The sequence below is a fragment of the Stegastes partitus genome, unplaced genomic scaffold (assembly GCF_000690725.1).
Source record: "Stegastes partitus isolate 25-593 unplaced genomic scaffold, Stegastes_partitus-1.0.2 Scaffold711, whole genome shotgun sequence".
Taxonomy (NCBI): domain Eukaryota; kingdom Metazoa; phylum Chordata; class Actinopteri; family Pomacentridae; genus Stegastes; species Stegastes partitus.
The window spans coordinates 165,803-193,275 of record NW_007578442.1 but is presented as its reverse complement, the minus strand read 5'-3'; the positions used below and the strand labels follow the sequence as shown (position 1 = coordinate 193,275).

General features: G+C 41.3%; 3 protein-coding genes across 4 annotated transcripts; all 3 read left to right on the top strand.

Annotated features, from left to right (window-relative positions):
* Window positions 1-395: 395 nt before the first annotated feature.
* On the top strand, window positions 396-2,082 carry hoxa9b (homeobox A9b). The gene is made up of 2 exons (XM_008291045.1): window positions 396-906; window positions 1,298-2,082. Exons 1-2 carry the CDS (start codon window positions 396-398, stop codon window positions 1,534-1,536), a joined length of 750 nt encoding a protein of 249 aa, XP_008289267.1. The 3' UTR covers window positions 1,537-2,082.
* A 6,476-nt stretch (window positions 2,083-8,558) lies between these two features.
* hoxa2b (homeobox A2b) lies at window positions 8,559-10,295 on the top strand. Its single transcript, XM_008291044.1, has 2 exons — window positions 8,559-8,964; window positions 9,439-10,295. The coding sequence occupies exons 1-2, from the start codon at window positions 8,559-8,561 to the stop codon at window positions 10,110-10,112; spliced, it is 1,080 nt and encodes a 359-aa protein (XP_008289266.1). The 3' UTR covers window positions 10,113-10,295.
* A 4,107-nt stretch (window positions 10,296-14,402) lies between these two features.
* On the top strand, window positions 14,403-26,859 carry skap2 (src kinase associated phosphoprotein 2). Of its 2 annotated transcripts, none has more exons than XM_008291043.1 (12): window positions 14,403-14,511; window positions 16,746-16,851; window positions 16,994-17,019; window positions 17,258-17,356; window positions 19,109-19,189; window positions 19,558-19,641; window positions 19,795-19,919; window positions 20,279-20,342; window positions 20,499-20,621; window positions 21,650-21,724; window positions 23,525-23,637; window positions 26,495-26,859. In XM_008291043.1, the coding sequence occupies exons 1-12, from the start codon at window positions 14,472-14,474 to the stop codon at window positions 26,585-26,587; spliced, it is 1,029 nt and encodes a 342-aa protein (XP_008289265.1). In that variant the 5' UTR covers window positions 14,403-14,471; the 3' UTR covers window positions 26,588-26,859. The 2 variants fall into 2 exon arrangements, with proteins under 2 accessions (XP_008289265.1, XP_008289264.1); XM_008291042.1 differs by having other exon boundaries at window positions 17,255-17,356.
* The last annotated feature ends 614 nt before the right edge of the window (window positions 26,860-27,473 follow it).

Below are 27,473 nucleotides of genomic sequence, written 5' to 3'. Positions count from 1 at the left end.
CCCAATTCACAACTATGTTCTATTACACCAACATAAGATCTCTTGACAAAAATCATAACGTTTATTGCTTATAAAACGAAATATTCCCCAATAAAGGCGCAGGGAGTTGCTATTAAAATATGGTGGGGAAAATGGTGGCCATTTAGCTGAGCAGTCGGCTGATTTATTATTTATTGTTCTGTCCCACGGTCACGTGTTTGGGGCGCCCTATCCAGTCTTGGGCAAGGTTCAACTTACTGGACGCATTGAGCTTCAAGCTGGTGCACGAAAGCAGCACCTTATCATGCAATGAATGCGTTTTTTCTTGCAAGACTGTAAGGCGAATTTTTTTTTTATTTTTTATTTTTTTTATATATATATTTTATTTGCTTTGCTTTTCCCTCCCCTGTCTTGCAATGTCGACGTTGGGAACGAGTTATTATGTCGACTCGCGCATTCTTCCCGAGCAGGAAGATATGGCACCGAGGTACTCATCAGCTGCAGGGGTGGAGCAGGCGGTGGTCACCGAATATGGCGGACAGGAGTCTTGCCCTTTGCAGGGGAAATCTTCTATTTTTGGTGGATCTTGGAGCAGCATCTCGGCCCACCCTCCGAACACGGCCACTCCGACCTATATACATCACCACTACACGAGCGGGGACAGCGATGGCATGTTTACGCGCTCCTGGGCGTTGGACCCGGTCTCTGCGTCCCTGTGTTTGACGGGATTACCATCGACAGCCATGCATTATGAGATAAAACCCGAGCCTCTGATTGGGAGCGCCGAATGTACGACTTTGGAGACGCACACACCTCTTTTGTCTGACATTGAAAACGGAGCGTCCCTTGCGGAGATTCCCTGCGAAACCACGTCTAAAGCCACCGAGGATCACTCGTTGGGAGACGAAAAAAGGGAGACTGATGCAAGTAAGCGCTGCAGGGGTTTTTTTGTGCACATTTAGATGCAGTGAAATGAGCATGTGCTTGCTTGGGAATGTGGAGCGGATTGTTGTGGATGTCACGGGCCTGTTCGGTGTGTAATAAACTTGTTATTGCATGTATTATCGATTTGGCTTTGGAGTCTTATAGCTCAATAACACGATCTGCAAAAATGAGGTGATTGGCACACTTTACCATGAATTTGCGCAAAATTTTCAAAGACATTTTTGCCATCTTAAATCCTCAATTTGCTGCAGTGCAGAGAGAAAACTAGCACTGAAATAATATGTCAGGAGTTTTAAAAAGAAGCGTAAATTAACTGTATCATTTTAAAATTCCTATCTCGAGGGCATTAACTCTCCTGTCTCTTTGCTTCCAGATAACCCTTCATCCAACTGGCTTCACGCAAAGCCCACCAGGAAAAAGCGGTGCCCCTACACAAAGCATCAAATCCTCGAACTGGAAAAGGAGTTTCTGTTTAACATGTACCTCCCCCGGGATCGTAGATACGAAGTAGCCAGACTGCTGAATCTGACCGAGAGACAGGTAAAAATCTGGTTTCAGAACCGCAGGATGAAGATGAAGAAAGAAAACAAAGACCGGCGGAGAGACAGTTAACTGGGTTCCTTTTTTTTTTTTTTTTTTTTGGACGGATGGTGGATTTTAGAGCCTGGAGGTGGGAGGAGGAGGAGGAAGGGTGAGGAAGAGAGAGAGAGAGAGAGGAGTTGGGGGGGAGTTTGTCCTTAATATTCCTAACCTGTTACACATGTTGTTGTAAAGTTAGTGTTAAACCGATGCTGGATGTGTTTTTTTCTTTGTCTTTCCTCTCATATCCAGTGTTTCATGTGAGAGGACAGAAAAAGTGTCTCGTCAGAATTTAGCTGTGTTGTATTTGGCGCACACGAAGATAGTTAACATGTAGGCCATTTGTTATTTGCATGAAAGTATCCTTGACTACCTGAATGTCCTTCAGCTACCTATTTGCATTGTTTAAGTTATTGTTGTTATCTCTCTTTTTTTTGTGGCAACTTTAGATGTTTTTTAACCTTTAGGGGTTTTGATGCATTTTGTGAAAAAACAAAAACACTGCGCACACTTAAAATACCTCGTCGTTCTTTGATTTCAACCAAAATAAAGTGTAGTTTGTTTAGCACAGAAGATATATAATTTGTTCTTTTTTTTGCTTAACATTAGAACATATTTTTATTTTAACCAAATATATACTATAACTTCTTAAAGACCAGAGCTACTACTTTTTTTTTTATTTCTTAAAACTTCCTGTTCTGCTTCCCCCACTCTAAAAGGTTTCAGAATCGTTTCGGCCAAGTTTATTTCTGTTATTAAAAATTAATTTAACAGAAAACCCCTGTTTTTATAGCAGGAAAAAAAGCGATAAAATAGACTTTTACTGCAGTTTCTGGTTTGTAGCCATTCAGCTTTATGGCGCAAACAACCAACTGAGCCACCAAACCTCCTCAAGCCTGCCAAAGGTTTTTTTTTTTTTTTTTTCTCCTCAGAAAAAAACTTCTGTCAATCCTACTGGTATGAAGCTGTATTTGTAATCATAATAATGATATGTATATATTACAATGATATAGTATTGTGGATGTGATAGGAATTTTTATTAACACTTTTTTGTTATTTGAAAAGAATCGAGCCTGCTTGTTGAACTAAATGTTAATATTTTAAGTTGAACAATAATCACAATTACTTGAATTATTCTTAATCTCTAGATGTTTTTTTTTCTTTTCTTCTAGAAGTAAAAGCTGCAGAATCAATTAAACCAACACAACTTTAAACACAAGAACAGTAAAAGCAAGGCAAAGCAAAAACAAAGCCAAACACATGCTTGGATTTATAGATTATTTTTGCGCTTGATTATTGTCTGAATCACAACCTCTATATTTACTGGTTACTTGTTGGACATTTTCGAGGCCACAAACGAGACGCCCTTTGCAATAAACCGCACTCACAGCCGCAGCTGTTTATAAGGTGCGAAAACAGCGAAGCATGTAGAGGCTCTGTGACAGCAGTAAAGCAACATTTCTGATGAGGCTCGAGCAAATAGTCAGATATGTAATATAGCTGCAGGACGAGGCCCGGAGCGGTGGGATAACACACAGGCAGACACGCAACAGAGGAGGGAGGAGGGGGCGCAGGAATAACAGGAGTGCAGATGGGGTCTGTCCTAAAACGTCTAATTACTTTACAACCGTCTAGCAACAATTAGACTGTCTCGGTTGTAGAAACATCCTCTTGTTGTTTGGTCGCACCAGAACTCTCAGGACGCAGACGCAGAGGCACATATGAAAAGCACGTCTCACACACTGGAATAACCTCCACATAAACATGCATCACTCTATTACGAGAACATGACACTTAACACTCAGAAATGTAAGAAATAAAGTACATGAAACTGAAAAAAGAAAAAAATCTCAATTAGGTCAAGCAGCTCTGTTCTAATGTTGGTGTTGCAGCTTCGTGCTTTGCTGCTGCTGCGCTCTGCTCACCAGCAGGTGGAGGCAGCGGCTCGTCTGAGGAGCGAACTGGATGATGCGTTCAGGGCACACTGGGCGTAGATTTGCACATTTGAGACGTTTTCTCAGATCCACTCTAGTCTAGCTACATGTTGAATAAATAATAATGATAATAATATGCAGCTCATACCTGCTAATGAGCATCCAACAATGATGTCAAAGCTGCTCTTTTGTGTGCACTTGAAATGTAGGCTGATGTCCACTACAGCACTTGGCCATTATCCATGGGTGTAAAATTAGTTTGAACATTGAAGAGGACACCTAAAGCAGACTTCTGAAAGCATGAACTCCTTCATCTCCTGCATTCTCCACCGCTTTTACGCACCAATTTGCGCATTTTCTGCATCAGTTTATACTGAAAGCATCTTTGTTTATGTAAAGGAAAACACAAAATTCGGGCTAGCCCTGCAACTAACCCTTATTCTCATCGTGGATGATTTTCTCGAATGATTGAGTTAGTCTGGATCAATAAAATGTCAGAAAATAGTGAGAAAACCCCCCCACCAATGTTTATTGTCACTGAGGAAGAAAGAAACCAGGCAACACCCCAATGTAAGAACATGGGCTTGATTAAAAAGGTCTTTTCTTTAAAATAAATAAATAAATAATAATAATAATGAAATAAATTAGTTGAATATTTTCTATTTAATCGATTAGTTGTTTGGTCGTTAACAGGTCACACACATCTGAAAAATGTTGATTAGTGTTTTTCAAAGCCCAAGATGAGAAATTCCTTGAACCCAAATGTATTCAATTTAGAGGACTAAAGAAACCACAACATATGCCAAGTTAAGACAAAAATCTTAAAATTCAGACACAAAGTTCATCTCCTTTGAGTTTTTATCTGGGAAATGAATGTGTTCCAAATATTAAGGGGAACTAATCCCCGCAGACCACCACCAGTTATGTGGTTTCCATCACATAATATTAAATCCTGCTTTGTGGTCTGTTTAAATTCTGCTTTATTTTATAGGCATTTTATTTGTGTCATAAATGACTCTTTAAAGATCCTTATTTAATGAAAGCAGGGCTTTGCTTGACCTAAAGTTCTTTTTTTCTCTGAAAAAAAGAAGTAAATATTAATCAAATGACTCCATTTGATGCTTTTGACTGGTTTAGATTTGGAGACGTGAGGCTAAACACATGTGGCTTCACATCAGTAAACACATATAACAATAAATTCATATGAATAAATCAGCAACATGTGAAGACTTAGATGCACGTGTACAGACAGTTTGTGCACAAATGCTCCCTTTGGTCTGGACACATTCTCAGAAGCTTATTTGCGGCGATGAGCTGGTAAACTTGAGCTCCTAAAACTGCAAAACAGCCCAAACTTTCTGTCCCTTCCTCACCCCTTTCCCCCCCATTTCTCTCACCCGAAAAGGTCATCCACATGTAGCTCGTTAAGTCTTCCTTTTTAGGGAAGCTGAGAAGATATTTTGAAGACAACAGAAAAACACAAATAGTGACAGAATAACACAATCAGTAAAGTCAGGCGCTAGACACAGTGGAGAAAACCCTCCCGGTCTGATCCTCGTGAATGTGGATATATTTGGTGCCGTGTGAAGAGCCTTGCTGCAGAAAAACAGAAAGTTGCTAGGAGGCTGTTTGCGGTGACCTTTTGTGACCCCTATACATCAAACCTCGTGACACCAGGAGTGACAGAGGAGGCCGCTGTGGAGGAGAAGTGCAGGGGAGTGAAGTCATGAGCACATGGGAGTCGGTTTCATCCACTTACGCCAGTAGTCTGTTGTTTTGGATGAAGCCCAAAGTGGATGTGGACAGTGAGGTTGTGTTATTAGACATTTAGCAGATCTGAAGGATTGACCTTAGTGGTGAGCAGACTCATTACACTCATTGCCATTTACACTTACCAACATGTTCCACTGCACATTTTTCCACTTTAAAGCTACTTCACATCAATTAGACAGGATGATACTGATTCCAAATCCTTCCTAAAACCTTATTGGTGCACATTTTACTTTTGATTTCACTTGCAGAGCAGCTGAGACACTTGAATCCAAGAGAAGAGACAGACAGACAAGCTAGTTGTGTATTAAAAGTGAGGTGGAAGAGCTGAGTGTTATCTTACTGGTTCAAACAGGAGTGTTATCCATCACTATGAAGACTTTTATTCATGCATGTCATTTATTCCTCTCTCCAAAAATTGATTTTCTGACGGGCAGAGAAAAAATGACCCTACCTGTAAGGGTTTTTTAACGATATTTCTGCACATGTTTACTTGCAAAACTGTTTGATTTGCGGGCCCATAATGCGCCTGAAGTATCTGTCAAATCTTCCCATGAATCCAGGCGGCTCAATAAATAAAACAGTAATGTGAAAATCCTGTCGTGAACACTGCTTTGTCTCCGGGAAAACACGCACGCGCACAGACCCTCACACACACACACACACACACACACACACACACACACACACACATACATACATACACACACGACGCTAAATGTATTTTCCAGACGAACCACAGTGCGCCTTGTGTCTTTTCAAAAAAAAAAAATTCAACCCACCAACCCACAGGGAGAATATAATGTGATACACGATATAATGCAGCAAACAAGATGCAATAAACACTTCAATCACTTCAACAAACAGAATTTCTAAATAATATATCAACTCCAAATGTACACGTATCACCATAGCCGTTGCAGTATTTTACGCATTTTTTACGCACAAGAAAAGAGACGCACACTCTGTAATTGTTCAGTAATTGATTGTTTAATCTGGTTAAACTTTTGTGATACATTCATTACATTTAAACAGCAGCAGTCCTGGCGTTCTGACTGAAATATTCTCTCTTAAAAACAACCCGTCAGTGGTCGCAGGTTTGGCCTGCTTGCCTCCCAGATGTCCCTCGTTGCTGCAGAACAGACGGGAAACGTGCCACTCGTGTTCACAGCTCATCCAGACACCGTCTTCTCGTCTGCATTCGTTCAGAACAAGCAGCAAAAGAAAGGGAAGCTTCGTGTGGTTTAGTCTCTTCGCCAGAAGAACATAAATCAAAATTTGGTTGCAAATAAGTGAAAAAATGTTCCAGTCTCCAGGCAGCGGGCGGTGTTCATATCGAATTACACCTAATATTCTAGGGGGGCTATTTTTCTGAAGAAGGTTCTTTGTTCCTTCATTGTTCCTTTTTCACACCTGTGTCGATTTAAATACAAGGAAAGTCTGTTTAAATAGACACAAATTTGCGCATTTTTTTGCGTACTGATAACAACGAGTAAAATAATGTGGTTAGTTTAGAGAATTATTTGCAGAAATAACCACAAATACCAGACAATAAGCTATGGACAGATGGAATTCGGTTTATTTAAAATACAATAAACGGTTAAGCATGGAAATGCAGTGTATTTTCTGTCTTGTTCATAATATTGTGAGCATGATTTTAGTTTTATTCGTTTACAAGACCTGCGTATTCAAGATGCATTTTACTAACAATAATAGGTCAAATGTAGAATTATATGCAGAAAATTAAGTATTTTAAGCACAAAGTTGAGCTATTTGAAAAACAGGCCAGTGAAAGACTTCTTCTCCTGGGTGTCTGACAGAGAGAAAGGTATGGCAGTGAATGGGATTTCTGCTGAATGCCAACACCCACTCACCTCAGCAAACAATTGCTCCTATGAAAAAGCTGCTCCGTTCGTTTCTATACCATTTACCCAGTCCAGTCCTCTCTTCTGTGTTTTTTTCAGTGCCAGTATAGTCCTTTTTGCAGATCGAAAAAAAATAAAAAGCCACAAAGCATCGTGGATTTCTCTATTTATTACCAAGTGATTGAGCCAAAACCTTTGTGCGTAAAGGTCGTGCGTCCATGAGAGAAAATCCCGACATTTCTAGATTCAGAACTCACCCTGCAGCCCTACAGAGAGAGTCTGTCTTCCTCTTCGCGGCCATATATGATCTAAAGGGAGTGTTAGATGGTTTAAATGTGTTCTTATGGGCAGGGAGCTGTCAGACCTTTTGGCGAGAAAGATTGATCACACACAGGCTACCAGGGCTCTTTGTTTAGAGCCCGAGCAATAAACAGCCATCAGATCCCCACCTTTCCTAAAGCCTCACACTGCAGTGGCAAATCATTCTCTGCTCTCCGCTATGCTACAACCAATAATGCTGAAGTGTATGGATGTTGGCTTGGGTCAACATTATCCCTATAGGTGAAATAAACTAAATGAAATTGGATGTGGGGCAGGGAGCTATAAACTGTAAAAATGGTGACAAATGCCCGTTAAATAAGCCAACTGCCTTCTTATATAGACACAAAATATTGTTTTTCCACCAGAATTCCTATAAAAATTCCAATAATAAAGCCACATATAAAAACACAATACACTGGGCAGCTTAGATGAAATTGTCCTAAAATGTAATCAATGCAAAATTTTCACTGGAAACCATTAAAAATTCATCTCTTTCTGTGTGCATGTGCTGAGGGGGGGAGGGGTGGACATGTAGCTGCATGTGTCTGCGTCGTGCAGCTTTGCGTCTCCAACGAAATCTTGAAAGAAAACTCTCAAGATTAACGCCTCGGGTGGGCGCATTATGAGACACAAATGTGGCAGCCGGGATGATTTGTGGAGCGCCGTGCCACGGAAATAAATGCACTTATAGGAAACACGCTCACTCGTGCGCAATGCCATGGCGAGCTGCGTGGACGCGCAAAAATAAAGGCACGACTTTTGGGTGTATTTTCAGAAAGGGGGGTCGGAGAGGTGGGGAGGTGGGCAGTGGTGAACAAACTGACCCAGAAAAAAAAAAAAAAAAGTGTAAATAAAGCAACCCCTACCCCCGGAATGAGGCGTTACCCCTCAGACTTTCTCGATCAATCACAGGGGACAGTGGCTTCTTTTGATAAAAACCCCAAATTGTCATTGGGCAGATGCAATCATGTGACAAGCAGCACGGTCTAATTCCGACTATGTCCTCATGAAAGCAATAGTTTATGGCATAGAGGTCTCCATACGACCATAACCGGTTAAGTAGTTTATGAAAATAAACTGCTTATTAATTTTTATTATTTCCTCCCTCCCCCCTCCTTCTGAATCAACTCAGAATCAGCGAGCTTTCGAGACAAGCGCGGAGGAGATGAATTACGAATTTGGGCGAGAAAGTGGTTTCATCAACAGCCAGCCGTCGCTCGCTGAGTGCCTGACATCTTTCACTAACCCTGTCGGTGATGCATTTCAAAGTTCATCAATCAAGAGCTCAGCGCTTTCACAGTCGACACTGATTCCTCCTCCTTTTGAGCACACCATTCCCGGCCTGAACCCGAGCGTCCACCCACGCCACAGCCGCTCCAAGCAGGCTCTGAAAGGCTGCAGCCCGCTGCAGGCTGCATCCCTGCCCCCGGAGTACCCGTGGATGAAGGAGAAGAAAAGCATCAAGAGGAACCAGGCTGCTGCTTCTGCTCCTTCTTCTTCCTCTTCTTCTTCTTCTGCTGCTGCTGCTGCGACAACGGCTGACTCTTCACCACTCTACTTCTCCCCCCAAGGCAAGACATGATGATTAATAACCTCCATGCACAAAAAGGCTCCTGATTGTCTGAGGATTCCCCCTCTGCAAGGAGCTGCATCCCGGGGCCTTGTGCAACGTGGGCGTCCCTTTAAGCCAGTATAGGATTTTGATTTAAGCATGCTTAATCTCATCAAGTAACGCACTGACTTGTGATGCAGTGTAAGAGTGTTAATGTTTGACAGTAATAGAGAGTGATAGATTATTCTTACACGGGCCAGCAGCTGGCATGTTCATTAATCTTCACCCTTCGTCCTGTCCTGTCCACGCAGACCCATCATATTCTGCCTGGGGCCCATAAATCTTCCCACTCCCGGTGCTTTCCTGCTTCCTCGCTCGCTTGCTTCACCACAAGTTTCACCCCACAGAGCTTATTTTTTGCCCCCACACATAACTGTGTTTAATTTCTCATCGCCATCCTTTTAACAAAATAATATTTGGTTTATGTTTTTAGGTTCACCTGAGGTGCCAGAAAGCGGCGGCGGAGGCGCATCCAGGAGGCTGAGGACTGCGTACACCAACACCCAACTCCTGGAGCTGGAGAAGGAGTTTCATTTTAACAAATACCTGTGCAGACCCAGGCGGGTGGAGATAGCCGCGCTGTTGGATTTAACGGAGAAGCAGGTGAAAGTGTGGTTTCAGAACAGGCGGATGAAGCACAAGAGGCAGACGCACAGCAAGGAGAACCGGGACAGCGAGGGGAAGTACGCGTGTGTGGACGACGGGCCGGAGGACGAGGAGGAGTTCGAGCAAGCGGCGGACGGCGGTGCGCTCCTGGAGACGGAGAGGTATTTCCACCAGAATACCTTGACTTCACAGCCGTGTCAGAACGCGCACAATGGGGAGAACCAAAGCCCGACTGTTACCCCTTTGAGCAGCAATGAGAAAAATCTGAAACATTTTCCAAACCCGACACCCACAGCTCCGATGTGCGTGCCAACAATAGGCCCGGACAATGATCATTCCTCGGGCCTCTCTTTGCAGGATTTCCAAGTTTTCTCATCCTCGTCCTCTTTCTCGCCGAGTTTGTCCGATTCCACAGAAAGTCCTCTGCCTTTATCCTGCGAAACTTTCGACCTTTTTTCAGAAACACTCACCACAATCGACCTGCAGAACCTGAGCTATTGAAATGTTTGATTTTAACTCACACTCTTGTGTTTGGTCTCAATTTTAGCGTGAGGATAAAAAAGAATAATAAAAATAAAGCTCTCACAAATAAGGTAAGTTAAAGCGAAAAAAAAGAAAAGAATCTTGCCTATGTGGAGTGTTTATTCCAACATAGGCTGCGAGAGGACATTTATTTTTATATGGATTTGGACTATAATTGAGCACAGTATTTTTCTTGAAATAAAACTTTACATTGATTGCAATCACCTGCTATTGTCTTATTTCACAATAAGCAAGTTTAGAGCTTATTGATTGTAGCTGCATAATTCAAAAATATGCTTTAGACTTTGAGCCATAAAATACATTATTTATCTGTTAAGCCAAAGGATACCTTCATATTTAAAATAAATACCCAGTGGATGCACTGACTATAATTTCAGCACTATGGAATACAAATAAATTCTAAGTGGTATTAATATGTAATTGTATAACCTACTTTTTATTTTCCTTGGCTTAGCTGAGAGTCTTTTTCTTCTGGTATCAGGAGCAAAATAAAAGAAAAAAAAGGGGGGAAAAAAAGAAAAAGGAGGGGAGAAAGATTCATTGCCTCTGCATGTTTAAACCCAGAAAAAGTAAATTTGCAGTGAGAATTGCCTGCTAGGAGTCCCAGGCCAAAAGCTATGACTTTTCTTGGCTTTCTAATTAAATTTTATTGCCTATAAAACTCACAGGACTGAGGGTGCTTGTTTATAGCCTGATCCGCGACGTAATGCAATCTCTTTGAATTAAGAAGCTCCTTCCATTGTTGTTTCCCAAACTTTATATGATTTAAAACGATGTTTTATTCGCTCAGAGCTCCAGACGTGAGACACTTTTCTCCCTCCTCCTAAATCGATGCGTAAATTTAGATAATTTATAAATTAATTTGCTTTTGAGAGGAGCAAAAAATCGACCGTGCATATGCAGATATCAGTCAAACGGGAGGATAGATTTGCGTATTTGCTTCTTCCATTTATAGTAAATCGTTGTAAATTTGATATAAATCTGCATCCAACGGGGGTTTTTTCCTGCTCATTTGCTGCTGAAGGAATTTTTTCAAACCGACCAGTTGATCCTCGACTCCACGTTTACCGAGACGCAGTGCAACAGCAGCTGTTTTCTTTTTTTATTAAATGATACATTATTTAATGTTTAGGGGGGAAAAATGCTTGATGAAAAGCCACTATTCCAGGAGATTAACAGTCACCCTGATTAATTATTCTGAGCAGAGTCTGCAGGCGGTACAAGCTCAGTATTTCTGCACTCACACTGCTGTAGCCTGTAGTCAGGACTGTACTGCTGGGCTTAGAGCCCTCAGAGCAAAAATAAAAATGGGAATTGAGGTGTTAAAGTGCTATTTCTGCAGAAAAAAAAAGTGATGCAAATTGTGCATAATTTGAAAACAAAGCTGATGGAGTGTAAGTCTCATAGCAGGAGGCACTGAAGCAGTCAGACTGTGGTGTGCTGCTGTAGCCACTGAGCTTCCTGTATGCCACTAGGACCACACTGTGTCAGCAATACAGTGTTTAAAAGATGAATTAACCACAAATCCACCTCCTCTTAGGTTCATTATTTAGAAAAATCCCCCCACAACACTGTCCCATGCTGAAGCCTGGCTGTTAATTTTCTCCCACAAACTCATAAAATGCAGCAAAAAAAAAATTAAATCTACTGCATTTTAATTCCTACTCTTCCCCCAAGTCAACTTTATTGTCATTCTAACGCCACGTTTGAGGTATATGGTGGAATTAAACTTGCATTCCTCCCAAAACTAATACGAGACTATATGACGGGACAGAATACACACCATTAAGACAAAACGCATATCATAAAAGCACCAGACATCACTGCATGGAAAACAGGGGAGTGTGCAACTATGTAAATAAGTAATAAACTGCTATTCGGTGCCCCCAGCTGTGAATAGGAGCCAAAAGAAATACTAAAAAGGTCCAGCATGTACCATAAAGAACCATCTATTAATGCATGTAATATAGTGAGTGATCCAAGTGGCTTTGTGCTATAGAAGAAAAAAAAATTCAAAATATAGCAAGGAGCTGTTGTTCAGTGCTCCCTGTTGTGAATAGGAGCCAAAAAGTACTTTAAAAGGGTCTAAACCATATGCTGTATTATATATTTATATATGCCATATGCTAATTTCAGCTGCATTATGAATTAACTTTCTGCATAATGCTATTCTGTAGGAGGAACTTTGCAGCATCCTCAGCATGCAGATTACAGACCTGTACTGATTAAATGGGAAGGAAGCGGAGAAGGTAGGCTGTTTTTTCGAGATGACAGGAGAGTAGATGGAGCTTTATGGGAAACTAGATCCAACACTGTGCCAGCAGAGCCCTCCCACATGCACACACAGAGACACACACAGGGGTCAGAGGTCAAGCCGGCTCTCCTCTCCTCTTCAAGCGGGGAGGAACTAGCACCAGGTCAGGAGGGGGTCAGGTTTTGAATGACCACCGAGCATTTGCGGCTCTCAAAGAATGTACCGGCCGGTCAGACGAGGCTAAACAAGAAGCGACGTCAGAAACTGTTTTGTAGGAAGGAACCGTGGAACAGGAGAAGAGGATCTGAAGTCTAATTATGCATTAGGACGTGACTGATTCGATTTTATATCACATTGTTATAACCTCAAGATCCAGAAACAACTGCATGGTGCACAGGTTTTCATATGACGAGGCTGAACAATAAGCGGCATTAGAAACTGTAGGAAGAAGTGTGGAACAGCAGAATGCAATCTGAGGTTTCATTTTGCACTGAGCATCAGGGATTGGAATTTATATCACATTATAATAACCTCAAGAACCAGAAACATCTGCATGATGCACAGTTTTTTGTATATTTGTGATGAGGGTACAAAAACAAGCAACATGAGAAACAGTTTGTAGGAAGATTCGTGGAACAGCAGAAGATGATCTGAGATTTAGTTTAGCATTAAGTAGATTTTATGTCACATTATTATAACCTCAAGAACTGGAAACATCTGCATGCTGCGCAGTTTTTCATATCTATTTACTATGAGACTACAAAAACAAACGACACGAGAAACAGTCTGTAGGAAGAACCGTGGAAGATGATCTGGGATTTAGTTTAGCATCAGGGATTAGATTTTATGTCACATTGTTAGAACCTCAAGAAGCAGAAACATCTGCACAGTTTTTCATATAATTCTGATGAGGCTAAACAAGAAGCGACATTTGAAACTGCTTGGAGGAAGAACCGTGGGACAGTCAAACATGATCTGAGGTTTAATCTAGCGTTAAGCATCAGGGATTAGACTTTATGTCACATTATAATAACTTTAAGAATCAGAAACATCTGCACGCTGCACAGTTTTTCATATAATTCCGACATTCAAAAGCAAAAGTAGCAGAGTAATGCACCCCTGCAGAGTGTACATGGTGTATGATGTATCTTTGGACACATATTTCCCTCTCTATATAGAAGCTGAAGCATTTCTACAGACAAAACAGCAAAGACAAACGCTCTCCAACACCTGCAGCTACAGTCAAAGCTGAAACTCCTCACAAAGCCTCTGCCAGAGTTGCACTGACATTTCTGTCTCATTTCTCCACAACAACAGGCTCCACAGTTCAAAGGCTCAGTCTTTCAACTTGGATTGGGTGATGCTGCCTGTCAAAAGATGACTAATAAATGACTGACAGCTTTATAAACAATATGACAAAGGGCCTTTAAAAAAAAACACCAGGAGGCAAAGGATTCTTTTTAAGGAGCTAAAAAAAAAAAAAAAAAAACACCAGGAGGCAAAGGATTCTTTTTAAGGAGCTGCGTCAGATAAGATGGAAATTGTCAAATAAATTCAGGAATAAACCTGTGCTGCGTAAAAGCGCTGGCACAGAAGAGCAGAGTTATATAATTGGCTCCTGGACTAATAATGATTGCCTGTTTAGATTTACAATGTTGACATATTCATAAACTCGAAGTGCTTGCATCATTGTAAAAAAAGACACCAATAATGTGTCCACTGAGTCACTCACAGCGCGCTGACTTAAGTGCCAAAGAAATATTATCTGGAATCAATCAAAAATATGATCACGGCGCACGGCTTGGACTTTATTATTGCGTAAAGACGCCATTAAAGCATCAAGTCTTCAGTGGCAGTCAAAAGGGAAAAATAAAGAGCCATAAACGTCAGCGCAGGATGCTGAACACCACGCAGGTTTGTCCTGCAGGGGAACTCAACGGGTCACTGGTAAATAATTAGCAGATTAACTTCCGTATCTCTGCGCCCTGAGCTGCTTCCGTATCATGTAAAGTTTTTCTCCCCTGCTGGACGGTCCATCGCTTCAGGCAACACATTTGGTGACAATGCGCGCTATTCCCGAGGAACTAACTGCGCTTATTTCAGGTAAATAAACACACACATACCGACACACGAGCGTCAGTTTGTGCGCTTTGTTTGGTTTCCGTGTTTTTAAGGGCTTGTTTCACTAAAGTTCAGGGTGTTTTGGTAAAAGAGGAACCACAGACTCAACATGGGTGCAGTTTCTGTCAGTTGCATGTCAGCAGGAATACTTACATTGAGCTGATATTTCACTCACATGTGGGAAACAATGAGCGTCCAAGCTGCTGTCTTGTTGGCGCGTTGACATGGAGGAGGGTCTCCACCACTGCGTGGCCATGTTTCAGGGGCGTAGATGTCATTTCAGCATTGAGGGGGGGCAACAGTAAGCAGGGGTCTGGGCTTCCATCATACACTCAATTCTTTAGCTCATTTGGAGTCTTTTTTCATATGGTTTAACACTGGAACCGAAGTCGTTTTTCGCTTTAGATGACATTCAGATGTGGCTCTGGGCTACAGATCTTTGTGTTACTGATTTAAATGGTCAGACTCATTAGTTGTGTTGCCTCATGTGGTGGCAAAAACTGAGCAACAGCTTTTGGACAAGGTCAACTTTTCTGTAATCCTAAATATTTCTGGTCAATATTGAAATCATAATCCGCCTATTTAGTTCATTGATTTTAGAGGCTAAGTACTTTTTATTGCACTTTCACACTGAAATAACGAGAACATTGCTTTCACTTCCATACCAGTTTTCTTTTTGGTGTCAAGCAGCAAAAAAAAGTTGTTGCATCGTGTGTTGGAGGGCTGTAAGGTGGCGCAGTTGGTGGCACTGTTGCCTCGCAGCAAGAAGGTCGCTGGTTTGTGGGTAAGGACACCTGGAATCTTTCTGCGTGGAGTCTCCATGTTCTCCCCGTGCAACGTGGGTTCTCTCCGGGTTCTCCGGCTTCCTCCCACACTGTCCAAAAACATGTTGAGGTTAATTGGTGATTCTAAATTGTCCGTAGGTGTGAATGTGAGTGTGCTTGGTTGTCTGTCTCTAAGTGTAGCCCTGTGATAGACTGGTGACCTGTCCAGGGTGTCCCCTGCCTTCACCCTGAGTCAGCTGGGATAGACTCCAGCCCCCCATGACCCTAGTGAGGATTAAATGGTGTATAGATAATGGATGGATGATGTGTTGGAGCTGCTTTCATGTGTCGTCATGTAGCCCTAAAACAACTACATGATAGCAAAGCTTTGCATTAAAAAACTTATGTTAAACATTAAAGAACTTATAAAAGCATTGAAGAGACTCTGTGACAACGATGATGAGTTTAGAGGGAACTCTTGGGCCCATTTCTTGGGGTTTACTTAACTCTTATTCCAGGTGTCCAGCAGTCTCCACCTGCGGCGGCTCAGGACTCTGGGCCTCCAGGGATTTTAAAGCATCAAACACTTCATTTCCTGCATTCTGGTGAAATTTTATGCACCCATTTGTCTCTTTTCTGCATCAATTTATACTCGGAAATGTCTTGATTTATGTAAAAGAAAATGCAGAATTCAGACTAGCCCTGCAAACATAGATTATCCTCATTGTCGATTATTTTCATGACCAATCAATTAGTTGTTTGGGTCAGAAAATGGTGAGAAATGTTGATCAGTGTTTGCCAAAACCATGAGGTATTCAATTTACTACTTTAGAGGAGTAAAGAAACCAGAAAATATTCAGATTTAGCATCTGTAATCAGAGTATTTTGACGATTGATTTAATAGTTGCCAACTGATCCATTAGTTGATTGATTGGTTGCAGCTCTGCTCAAGATGTAAAGGAATGAACAACATGGCTGCAACCAATGATTATTTTTATTCTTTATTAATATGTTGATCATGTTCTCGATTAATCGACTAGTTGTTGGGTCTAGACAACGGAGAAAAAAGTTGATCAGTGTTTCCTAAAAGCCAACATATGTCTTGTTTCATCCACAGATATTCAGTTTAGCGTCATAAAGTAAGAAAGAAACCTCGAAAATATGCAAATATGGAAGCTGGAATCTGAGAAAGGCCGATTAATCGATTATCAAAATAGCTGGTGACTAATCGATTAATTGTTGCAGCTCTAATTCAGGCACAATGAGTTGCTTTTATAGCATTTTTTCAAGCTGCTGTAACATTTCGCTATAACTTTAGTATTTTTTATTACAGGGGGGATGTATTCCCTGCATCCCCCTATTATCTACATCAATGGATATATTTGCCAAAACAGCACATCACTCTCAGTATCTCACAACGAATGAATGTTCCAACCTAATATTTTCATTCAGATCTCGAACATTTCCTCAGCGATGGCTTGAAAGGGGAAAACTTGAGCAAGAAGGCCAAAGAGAAGAGGGAGACCTTCATCAGACGAATCAGGGAGGTCAAACAAGGGTACGTCTGTGTGCACCAATAAATCAAACATTTCCTGTTTTGAAGTTTGGTTACAAATGTGTCACTTAATATTTACATTCCTTTCGCTGATGCAATATTTTTAAAGCTGCTAACGTCTATTTGCCGTCTCCCTCCCCAACAGCTTCCCACAAGATTTCAAGGAAAAAAGTGAGTCTTTCTCTTTTGTTGAATCATCCTGAAACTGATGAATGCAAAGGGCTCACTAGATGCACAGACTACTTATGGTTGCTTTTTCTTGCAAAATACTGAGTTGTTTTGCCTTTTTGTACTTTTAAAACTTACGCAAGCAGTGTAAGAAGGGAAAACCCCCCTCACAGACACGCACAGCAGGTTGGAAAATCCTGCATTACTGTTACTACACAGCTCCCTGTGTTTGCTCCAGTAGGCGGAGACGACTCGGATGACGAGGAGGAAGTTGACAGCAACAATGACGGAGGGTCGCTGCTGTCGGAGCGCACTGACAAGGATGAGGAGACCTGCGAAGGTAAGCCAGAAACGCTCAGCAGACGTCCAGAGTTGACTCGCTAACTGCTCTCAAGCTGCGGATTAACGCGTGAAAATATACAAATCTCGGCGTCTGCTTCTCGAAGAAAGTGACTTTGAGTGGCACAAAGAGGGAGACATTCCAACTGTAACTTGGCAACATACTTGGGAAGCAATTTGGGGGCACAACTGCTACTCCCACCACCTCCCTCACCCCACCCCTTTGACAGCCAGAGCATGCTTTATTGCTCTCAGCCCGCAGCCTGGGGACTGAAAATTACTGCCACGGCTGTAGCTTTGCGAGAAAGAAAACATTCTCCAGTATACAGTAGCTTTAATCCGGTGCGCTCCAATCATGGCAATCTAGGCAAGATTTTTTTATATATATATTTGCTTTTTAAAATAGACTATCAGGGAAATCCTTGTGAAATGGTGATTAGGAGACGGGGGGTTTATGGGCTGTAAGCAGCTGCCAGTTTTATGGCTGCTCTTTCACACAAAGCAACTTTGACACAGCATTTGAACATTTGCATTGAAGTTGCACGCTGCAAGGGGGAACCACCTCCACTGAGAAGTAAAACATTGTTTAGTGCAGTCACCGTGGCTTTTGCTATCGGTTTTTAACATTGATTAAGCAAAGTAGGGCTGCACAGTATTGCAAAAACGGACATGTCGATGATCTGTTTTTCTGCGATTATGTGTTGCGATATGAAAAAAATACAGGATGATTTACCAGATGATTTGAATAACTCTGTTTGGATAGGATTAGTCATTGTAGAATGATTAAGGGGGAATTAGTAGGGAAGTGTACAACAGTGTAACACATTCAAAGGCATCCAAAATGGCCTTTTTGCTTTGGAGAACATTCAGATCTGGTTTTGCAGTTGTCACACAGAGCTTTGTGGTGCTTAATGGTCAGTTGTTGCCTACTCTTGTGCAAGGCAGTGAACTTGTTTATGATCGACATCGTCCTTTCTAAGGCTGACTAAGGCTGCACAATTATGGCTAAAGTTCAAATCATGATTTTCTGAGTCAACACTGGCAACAGGATTAGACTATTCATCATGACTGTTAAAATGACTTTAGAGACTAAATATTTTAAATGAACTGTCACATTTCTATAAACAGAGCACTGCTGCCTTCACTTCAGTGTGAGTTCTGCTTTAGCTGCAACAAAAGGTTGTTCAGGTCATTTTTGCGTACAGTGTCGGTGCTTAAATGACACATCGTGCAGCCTTAAAACAAATACGTGACGACAAAGTTTTGATCATCTGGATATGTTGAGCACTTAAAAATCATGTTTTGCTGTCAGCAGCAATAACAAGCTTAGAGAGAACCCTCAGGCTTATTTGTAATATTCTATTTTTCTGGTGCGATATTCCACTTTTATGTGTGATATTTCCATTACATGTGCAGTATGTCTGTATCGTGTGCGACATTTTATGACCTCAGTGTCGTTGCCAGTATTGCTTATTACTTTTTTCTATTCTCATCTTCCTTTCTCTAACTTTTTTTTTGTAATTCTTGGATCTTATTGATTTGTACTAAGCATTTTTTGATGTTATGTATTTTTTTAAGAAGCAAAATGTAAAAAAAAAAAAAGTCCTTTGGGATCAATAAAGTCTCATCTCATCTCATCTCATCTCATCTCATCTCATCTCATCTCATCTCATCTCATCTCATCTCATCCTGTCTTAGCTTATCCTGTCTAGTCTTATCTAATGTCTTTGGGTTTCTTTTACTCTTTCTCCAGGTGCCCAGCAGTTGCCCCCTGTGGCAGCTCAGGACCTGTCGTCTGTCTTCAAAGCAGGATATCTTGAGAAACGCAGGAAGGGTTGGTGTTCTATTAATAAAACACAAATTAAATGCTTTTTTTGGAGTCTATTTTGGCTCTATTTGGAAAAAAACAGGTCGCCTAGACACTGAAATATGTAACCTCTCAAAAATGTTCTGATGTACTGTTTGGACTCATTTGAACAGAAATAAAAGGCTACTTATAAAGTCAAGAAATTACAGCTCCTTGGAAGAGCTCACATGATACAAAATAGCATCCAAAATTGCGAAACGGTTGGCTAGACGCTGTAAATAATGTCCTAAATTAAGCACTGCAGGCCAGCTCCAGCTGTGTTTTTCATTTAATAGCTTCCCAAAATACACCAGAAAATCCCTTCTAGTTGTCTGTTTGTTGTTTTCCCACCACAGATCACAGCTTTTTTGGCACCGAGTGGCAGAAGAGATGGTGTGCTCTGAGCCATCATACCTTCTACTATTATGGCAGCGAGAAAGGTACTTCAGTTTTTCTTTCATTTCATCCCAATTTCCCATCAGTACTGTCTGAGTAAACCCAGCCAGGTGGATTATTTCCCAGCTTTTGACAGCGTCTTTTGCACTCGTGGTATCTGAACCAATCATAATGATGCTTTAATTGTTTCTAACCAGACAAGCAGCAGAAGGGCGAGTTCAATATCGACGGCTACGCTGTCAAAATGAACAGCAGCTTACGAAAAGACTCCAAGAAAGATTGCTGCTTTGAAATTTCGGCTCCGGACAAGAGAGTCTATCAGGTATACGCTCGTCTCCCGATGAGTGTCTTTGCAGTGGTTTTCTCGCTAATTTTGCTTCCTAAATTGAAAAACAAACGCGCACTTGAGAGGTGCCATGTTTAAAACTTGGCACGCCATGTGTGTACATGCACTTCGCTAAATCTAAACCTTTTCATTCACTTGACACTGCTGCCTTTGCAATGGCTCAACCTGCCACGCATATTTAAAAGGTGTAAATGAGTGTTTCTAACATCCCGGCTCTTCCATGCGGAACATTTTACTATGCATAAATGCAGCATTATTTGCTTATGTTAATTAATATATGTAGAGGTGCTTATTGCACTGACTGCAGTTTTCATTTCTCTCCTCTTTCATCACAGTTTTGTGCGTCATCGGTGAGAGAGGCGAAGGAATGGGTGAAACAGATAGACTTTGTTTTGAAAGGTTTGAACAACTTTTCCAATCATGAGAAGACTTTATTATGCTTTATAATGCCACTAGCGCTGCTTTTTGTTTTTAAATATGCAGTCAAATATGAACAAAATTCTCTAAATGTTAAGTGCGAATCAACATTTATTGACTGTACTTTACTGCTTGCAGATATGTCAGGCATCATCCCAGAAGATGAAGAGGAGGAACCGGAGATGTACGATGACATTGGACACGCAGTGGATGCACCTGAGCCTGAGCCGATCGATGACGACATCTATGAAGAGCTCCCAGGTCTGATCACAGATTAATATGTACAGTTGTGAACAAAAGCACGGCAGTCTTTAGTTTCCAGTGACTCCTGGAACTGTTTTCTATGATGGAATTCATTGAAACTTAGGAATCTTTGTCACAAAAAAAACAAAACAATCATGCATTTTGGTTCTTTTATAGATTTATTTGAGGTTTTCTAGAAATATAACAAAATCTGCTGGGTCAAATATATGCATACAGCAATGCTAATATTTGGCTGAACATGCTTTGTCCATTTTTACCTCAACTAGGCACTTTTAGTAGCCGCTTATAGCGTCTGGTTGTGTCTTTGACCATTACTCTTGACAGAATTGGTGCAGCTGAACTAAATTTGTTGGCTTCTGAGAAACACTTGTGTTTTTACCACAGTTTCTCGATGGGGTTTATGTCAGGACTTTGGGGAGACCAGTCTTAAAACTTAGTTCTATCCTGATTTTGCCATTTCTTTACCACTTTTAAAGTGTGTTTGTGGTTATTGTCTTGTTGGAAGAGCAAACCTTCCTGCTGGTGATAACACGATATGTAGGTAATATACATATAGCTAATCCTTAATCTTCATTGTTCCAGTTATTTTGTGTAAAGCGTTGGTTCCACTCGCACCAAAACAGCCCCAGAGCACAATACTGCCACCACCATGCTGGATGGTAGGTTTGGTGTTGGTGGAGCTAAAGGCCCCACCTTCTCTCCTTCAAACATATTTCTGGTCATTGTTGCAAAATAGCTCATTTTTCATTTCATCTGACCGTAGATCTTTCCTCCAGAAGGCCTTTTCTTTGTCCCTGTAGTCAGCAGCAAACTTTGGTCAAGCTTTAAGGTGTCATTTCTGGAGAAAGGGCTTCCTTCTTGCATGGTGGGCTTGCAATCCATGGCGATGTAAAACACAAGTGTAAATTTCAGGCATCCTTCAGAATAAGCAAATGACACATACGTCTTTGATATGTTTAAATTTTCTGCTAGTGGTTACAGCTCTGTGTTAACTAATTAATCTGTTTTGTCTTTGTTTTCGTCAGAGGATGACGTGCCCGCTCCAGTGAAATCTCCTCCAAAAGTCGAGCCAGCAAGCAAACCTGCTCCCCCAGCTGCAGGTACGCAGCGCTGACATTTGTGTCAAGACCGAGTGGTTTATTCAGTAAATTAGAAGCTAACTTTCGCTGCAGATGCAGAGTGTAGGAGCAGACAGATCAACAAGCAAGCTCACAGTTTAGAAGAAGTGACTTTGACAGAGGAAGTTTGTGTGAACAACCGAAAGTTAGGTCAACACTGGAAATAACTTGTACCAAGTTGGCCAACTTCCTTTCACGCTAAGTGGCATGTTGTAGTTTTGTAAGCGCAAAAATATCTCGCATATATCGAGTTTATCTATGTGAGCACTCCTGTGGTTAACAAGCGCTGAGAGTCACCACCAAACTTTAAATGGTAACACTTAAGATGAATAAATTAGCCGAGAGCTGAAAACACAACCTGCTAAGACCCCATACTAACTGTATACTATATGCTAACGTTTATAATATACTACAACACTGTAAAAATGAATGATTTTCAACAAATTCTACCTGTATTTGCAAATATTTTAGAATTCTTGCGGATAATAACTTGCAAAATCACTTAAAATAGGTATTAATTTACATGTTAACAAGGCAAGACTGTAAACACTGTCAGTCAAAAATCTGTATTTGCATAAATGGTCATTTGTTCTTTGAATTCTTTCTGTTTTTCAATTCACAAAAAATATTGTTATGTCACAGATATTTCCTGTCATTTAAACAAAAAATTGTATAGTAGGAATTGAAAAATCATTTTAAATAGTTATTTTATAGATTTTCACTGTTTTGGTAAATTACAGATAATTTATAGTAAGATCACAGAAAAATCTATTCATTTGCATCTTGACAGGCATCAAGAACTAGTGCTTAAATCAGCTCAAAATATTATTTTACTGATTATGTGTAGTTGTTTTCACAGTTTGGGAATGCTCAAGTATTCCACAGACTTTTTTTTTTGCTTAAAAAAATGGGAAAAAAAGAATGTACATAGATTTTACATATGTCTTGTGATGCTGTGTACATATTTTTTTAAATAGATTTTTTTTCACTGTGTACACATTATAGTGTTTATCTTAGTTTGCCTTCTGAGCTCTTTCTTGACATGTTTCCCACTAAACTCTATTTAATTTTTTGCAGCCGTGCCCAGCGTCTCCATTTTCCTTTCTGCGTTAGTTGCAGTTTGAAACAATGCAATTAGCAAATCGCAAAGGCTGCAATTTAGGATACACATTATGCAGCACGTCTGACCTCAGGGTTTATTCTTTATTATTGTTAATCTAACTTGATTGCAGAATGTGCAATACTTAAATGCTATTGTTGAGCCAGGAATGACAAGGCACTATTGTTTTCCTATTGAAATTTCATTTTTTATTATTATTACTTTATTCACCACTATCAGCTTTGTCATTTATATAAAAAACAATGTAAATGGACGTTTAAAGCAGTTGATATCTTTAAATTCTGATCCTTGAATTCTAATCTATTGATGCTGTCTTGTGGTAATTCTTCATCACATGACTACACGTTAAATATTTAATGGAAACTTTAAAATATGACATAACAAATTGCAATATATGTTAGAAAAATCACAATTAAATCATTCAGCCCAACTCAAAACCAGCTTGAAATGTAGTATTTAGTGTGAAACTGGGACACAGCATCTGTCTTGCTTTGGTACATGATGCCATCAAATTCATCTGCAGGCTCTCCACTGCCTCCTGTTGGTTCTGCTTTGTACTGACAGTCACTGCTGCACCACAGTTGTAGATGAAAAATGACTTCTCTCAGTAAAAAAAATAAATAAATAAAGCACATAATACGATCACCTCTTTCTCCCTCCAGTTGATAAGAGCACAGACTACCAGAACTACTACCAGGGCTTATGGGACTGCATAGGGGACCACCCAGACGAGCTGTCCTTCAAACGTGGAGATGCCATCTACATCCTGAGCAAGGTGCGGTGAGGAAAACCCTGGTTGTCTGAGGGGAAAATGTTGATTTGTCTCTTGTTGAGTGTTTTCTTGATGCACCGTGAAACCAGGATTAACTTAAACCCGAGTGCTACGCTAAAGTCTGAGAAGAGGTTTGGAGTCGGAGTGGTTACGCTGGTTTGAGACCACCTAAAGTGAGTTATTTCTAGGCCCTCAGAGGAACTGACTATTCAGACCCTTTACTGGCAGCGCCTGGCCCACCGCCTGGAGGTGGACGGCTGATGGTAAGAGGCAGACTGGGCTAGGCTCTTTCTCTGGCACTCTGATGGGGATTAGTTGTGTCACAACGGAAACTGTTTTAGTGCTGTTGGCGGAGGCTGGGCTTAGCTGGCACACGGCGCCATTCCATCACTTCCATCTGGACTGTTTCAGCGCGCTGTCGCTGCTGCCATGCCAGGCGGTGAGCGGCCCTCAGCCCACACACCTCTCAGACGTCTCTCTCACCTCGGCAAATAGGAATGTGTGTTCTCAGGAAACCCAGGCTGAGTCCGCCACTCTATTCAGAACAGGTGAGGACGTGTAGTGGACGCACAATTTCCGAGGCTTGTCAGCTAGGCCTGGGTGGGAGAACTGAGGGGCCGTTCTTTGGCTTTATTATGTAACCAAACAGGAGCCCTTTTGTACTTAACTGGTTCATATGAACGCAGAATTGGATTTTGTTGTCATACATTTAACACTTTTTTTTGAGCATCAGACAAAAAAAAATGAGTAGTGGAATTTTATACTTTTACACGAGCAAAAAAGTGTGAAATGTGGTCCATCTAGACAGGCTATATTTCCTGTCTGGTTTGGTTTCTATGGAGCATGGAGTCAACTGAGACATAAGGTTGTAATTGGCAAGGTCCCTTTTCAAATTCAAGTCTGCCATCTAGTGGCATGTAAAAGCAAAGAGACATGTTGTCACTGCTCCTCAGGACTGTGTTAGCACATTATTCACAGATAGAAAATTCTCTTATATTTACTTGTGTAGTGGTGAAATCTAATAGAAAAATAGAGCTTTCATGAGCTCTTTTTTTCACAGGGAAACATTTTGATAGAAAAAAAAAGCACATTTTTACATTTAACCAGCTACTCTTTGGTGATTTTGTTGTATAAATGACATCACAGAATACCAAATCACCACAGTTTTCTGTCGACCAATCGCTCCACTGTTCTTTCAGCACTAATGGAAGGCCACAAATGCACAAAAGCAGACAGACCTATCAATACTCATTGACCAAATGCCTGTTTATTACTCCTCCTTGGTGTGTGGAAAAAAGGGCCCAAGAATCAAGTTGCCCTTTCACTTAGACTGGGAGTGCCATTAGGCTGAAACCTTGGTGTTGGGGGTTGTGGCCCGCTGCGAGGGCAATGACCATAAAACCTGTCTGGACTGCAGCAGCCAGCTGCAGCTAAAGGGACAGCCGACTCCTTCCCCCTTCCTCCTCCTCCTCCTCCTCCATCACTCCCTTCCCTCCTCCACCGCCAATTCTCCTTTCTCCCTCTTCCGTGCATCCCTCCCCCATTCCACAGCCCAGGAATAGCCGTAGCGTTACAGCTGCGAGACCCCCCAGTCAGGACCTGGGTGCTGATTGTAAGGCCTCACTGAGGGAGAGTTGTCTGGATATGCTGCACTAACCCCCCCCACAACAATCCTCCTCACACACCTCTAGTAATGCTAGATGTAAAATTTGACTTAATAATGTCTTTCACAGTCTGTGTTTGTGCACCCTTTAATTCGGCAGACGTATAAAAAACTTGCAGGACATTGTTGGTGTTTTTCTGTTTTTTGCCAGCTTTAGGGCATTTGCGTTACCGTTGTCACAGTGTGTGGTGTCATTAGTCATCCACAGCTCCGTGTATGTGTTCTCATGTTGTGTCCGGCGTTCGCTCAAGCATGACTTATTTGTCAGCCGGCCAACTACACAATGAGGTGTTGCCGTTTTCAAAGGGCTGCTTCAGGAAGTCGTAATGCGCACACACACACAACCTTTCTCACACACATCACATGTCGGACCGCTTGCGTTCCCCTCCAGGGGCTCATGACGAAATGCCACTTTCATAAAACGGGGATGTGACGTTCTCTGTTTGTTTCTTGTAGTTATGTACACACCGTGTTTAATCCGCTATTAATAATTCTGATGTTTTAATGGCTTTTTTTCGCTGTAATCGCATCATCTGGACTATGTGACACCGACAGTAAGTCAAAGCCCTTCTTTATGTGACATGATGGATGGCCCATCACCACACAACTGCCAATGTTACCCCTCGCTATTGATATTGCAATCTTCCTTCGTCTATTACTAATATATGATCGCTTACATCCATTACTCTGTCTTGGGAATAACTGGACACAGATGTGAACCTCCCACACCTCCTGTCCTTGAGTTCTGGCATGGATTCGAAACATTACACAGGTTCGAAACGCGCTGATTCACGTCCCGGGAAGACTTTGATGTGAGGTCAATCTCTCTTCCTGCAGACTCGGAGAGGGTTAGTCTCTTCTTGTCTCAGATCTCCCGTCTCTCACGGTGTCTTCCTCACATCTCAGCATGCTGACAGCCATTTGGAGCTATTACTTGTCAGGCAGTGACAGATTTACGCGCGATGTGCTGCGTGCACACTGAGGAGGTTTTGTGTGGAGTGCAGGGGAAGTGTGTGCAATCTCAAAACTGACATCAGGTGGAGAGGCGGGACGAGAAAAGTTGTCGAGTGGATGGAAAACAGATAGCTGCGGCAAACAAAGTGTCATTTGCTCTGCTGGTTATTGTTGCTAATTCTGGCTGCTAAGAGAGATCATCTTATTATTCCTTCCATGTCTCTGCTTCTCTCTTGTTTCCAGGAGTACCAAAGCTTTGGCTGGTGGGTCGGAGAGAAGAATGGATCTGTAGGTATTGTTCCCAAAGAGTACCTGATGGAGCTGTATGCTCTGTAAATACACCCAGACCTCACAGCTGCAAGTTTTGATAGTCCACTTGCTTGCTAAGTTCAAAATTTACAACTGGAAGCCGTCAGGGATTCATTAAAAGAAACTGATGCGTCGAATGCAGCACACTTCAGAGTATTTTTGTAGAATACCTGCACTTTGCACTGCTGGTGCTTATTTATTTTCTATTCAAGCTACTTTTTTTTCCCACAATACCATTTCATGCACTGCTTCTGGCAAATGTGATGTTTGCAAATAAAGATTTAAGCATGTGTGTTGAATCTGAGGATTTTTTTTTATTGTTTAACCTGCTGGTTGAACCACAAGGTGGCAATAGAGTCTCTTCAAAGGTCATCTGTGACCTTTGAAGAGAGGCTGAAGGAAGACAAATCTTGACAGGGTGTTTACAGAACAAATTAATAATGACAGTTTCCAGGAAACTTGTAGAAGAAATGAATTCAAAAAACAGTTTGATGGATGTATTTTCTAGTGAAACCTTTAACATGCATACACTTAAGAAGTTAGTGGATTAATAATTGACACTTCAGCCTGAATATGATTACAATATTGTGCACACGCTTCATAAATGTATGTGCATAACCTCCGAGTTAAAAGGTCAAAAATGTGTTTATTTATTATTATTTTTCTTTAATGGAGTTCATTCATCTGGTCAGCACTTTTTGTTCCAAAGCTTCAAAAGGACATTTTTTTTTTCTTTTTACGGCACCTGGGAGACTTTGCTGGGCAGAGGATCGCAGCGTGGCAGATGGTTGGTTGCGCTGCATGCCTGAGTGAAATGGCTGAGGTGCACTAATAAGACAGCCACAGATAGCAGCGATGCTTATTGCCCTCCGAGGGGCTGTTTGACAGCAGGCGAGGTGGCGTTAGCTGGGCA

What these genes read in the sequence shown, in the direction of transcription:
- hoxa9b (XM_008291045.1), top strand. Translation starts at nt 396, where the DNA reads ATGTCGACGTTGGGAACGAGTTATTATGTCGACTCGCGCATTCTTCCC. An exon ending in AAAAAGGGAGACTGATGCAA is followed by an intron (nt 907 to 1,297) that starts GTAAGCGCTGCA and finishes CTTTGCTTCCAG; the next exon opens with ATAACCCTTCATCCAACTGG.
- hoxa2b (XM_008291044.1), top strand. Translation starts at nt 8,559, where the DNA reads ATGAATTACGAATTTGGGCGAGAAAGTGGTTTCATCAACAGCCAGCCG. An exon ending in ACTCTACTTCTCCCCCCAAG is followed by an intron (nt 8,965 to 9,438) that starts GCAAGACATGAT and finishes TTATGTTTTTAG; the next exon opens with GTTCACCTGAGGTGCCAGAA.
- skap2 (XM_008291042.1), top strand. Translation starts at nt 14,472, where the DNA reads ATGCGCGCTATTCCCGAGGAACTAACTGCGCTTATTTCAG. An exon ending in ACTAACTGCGCTTATTTCAG is followed by an intron (nt 14,512 to 16,745) that starts GTAAATAAACAC and finishes ATTTTCATTCAG; the next exon opens with ATCTCGAACATTTCCTCAGC. An exon ending in GGATGAGGAGACCTGCGAAG is followed by an intron (nt 17,357 to 19,108) that starts GTAAGCCAGAAA and finishes CTCTTTCTCCAG; the next exon opens with GTGCCCAGCAGTTGCCCCCT.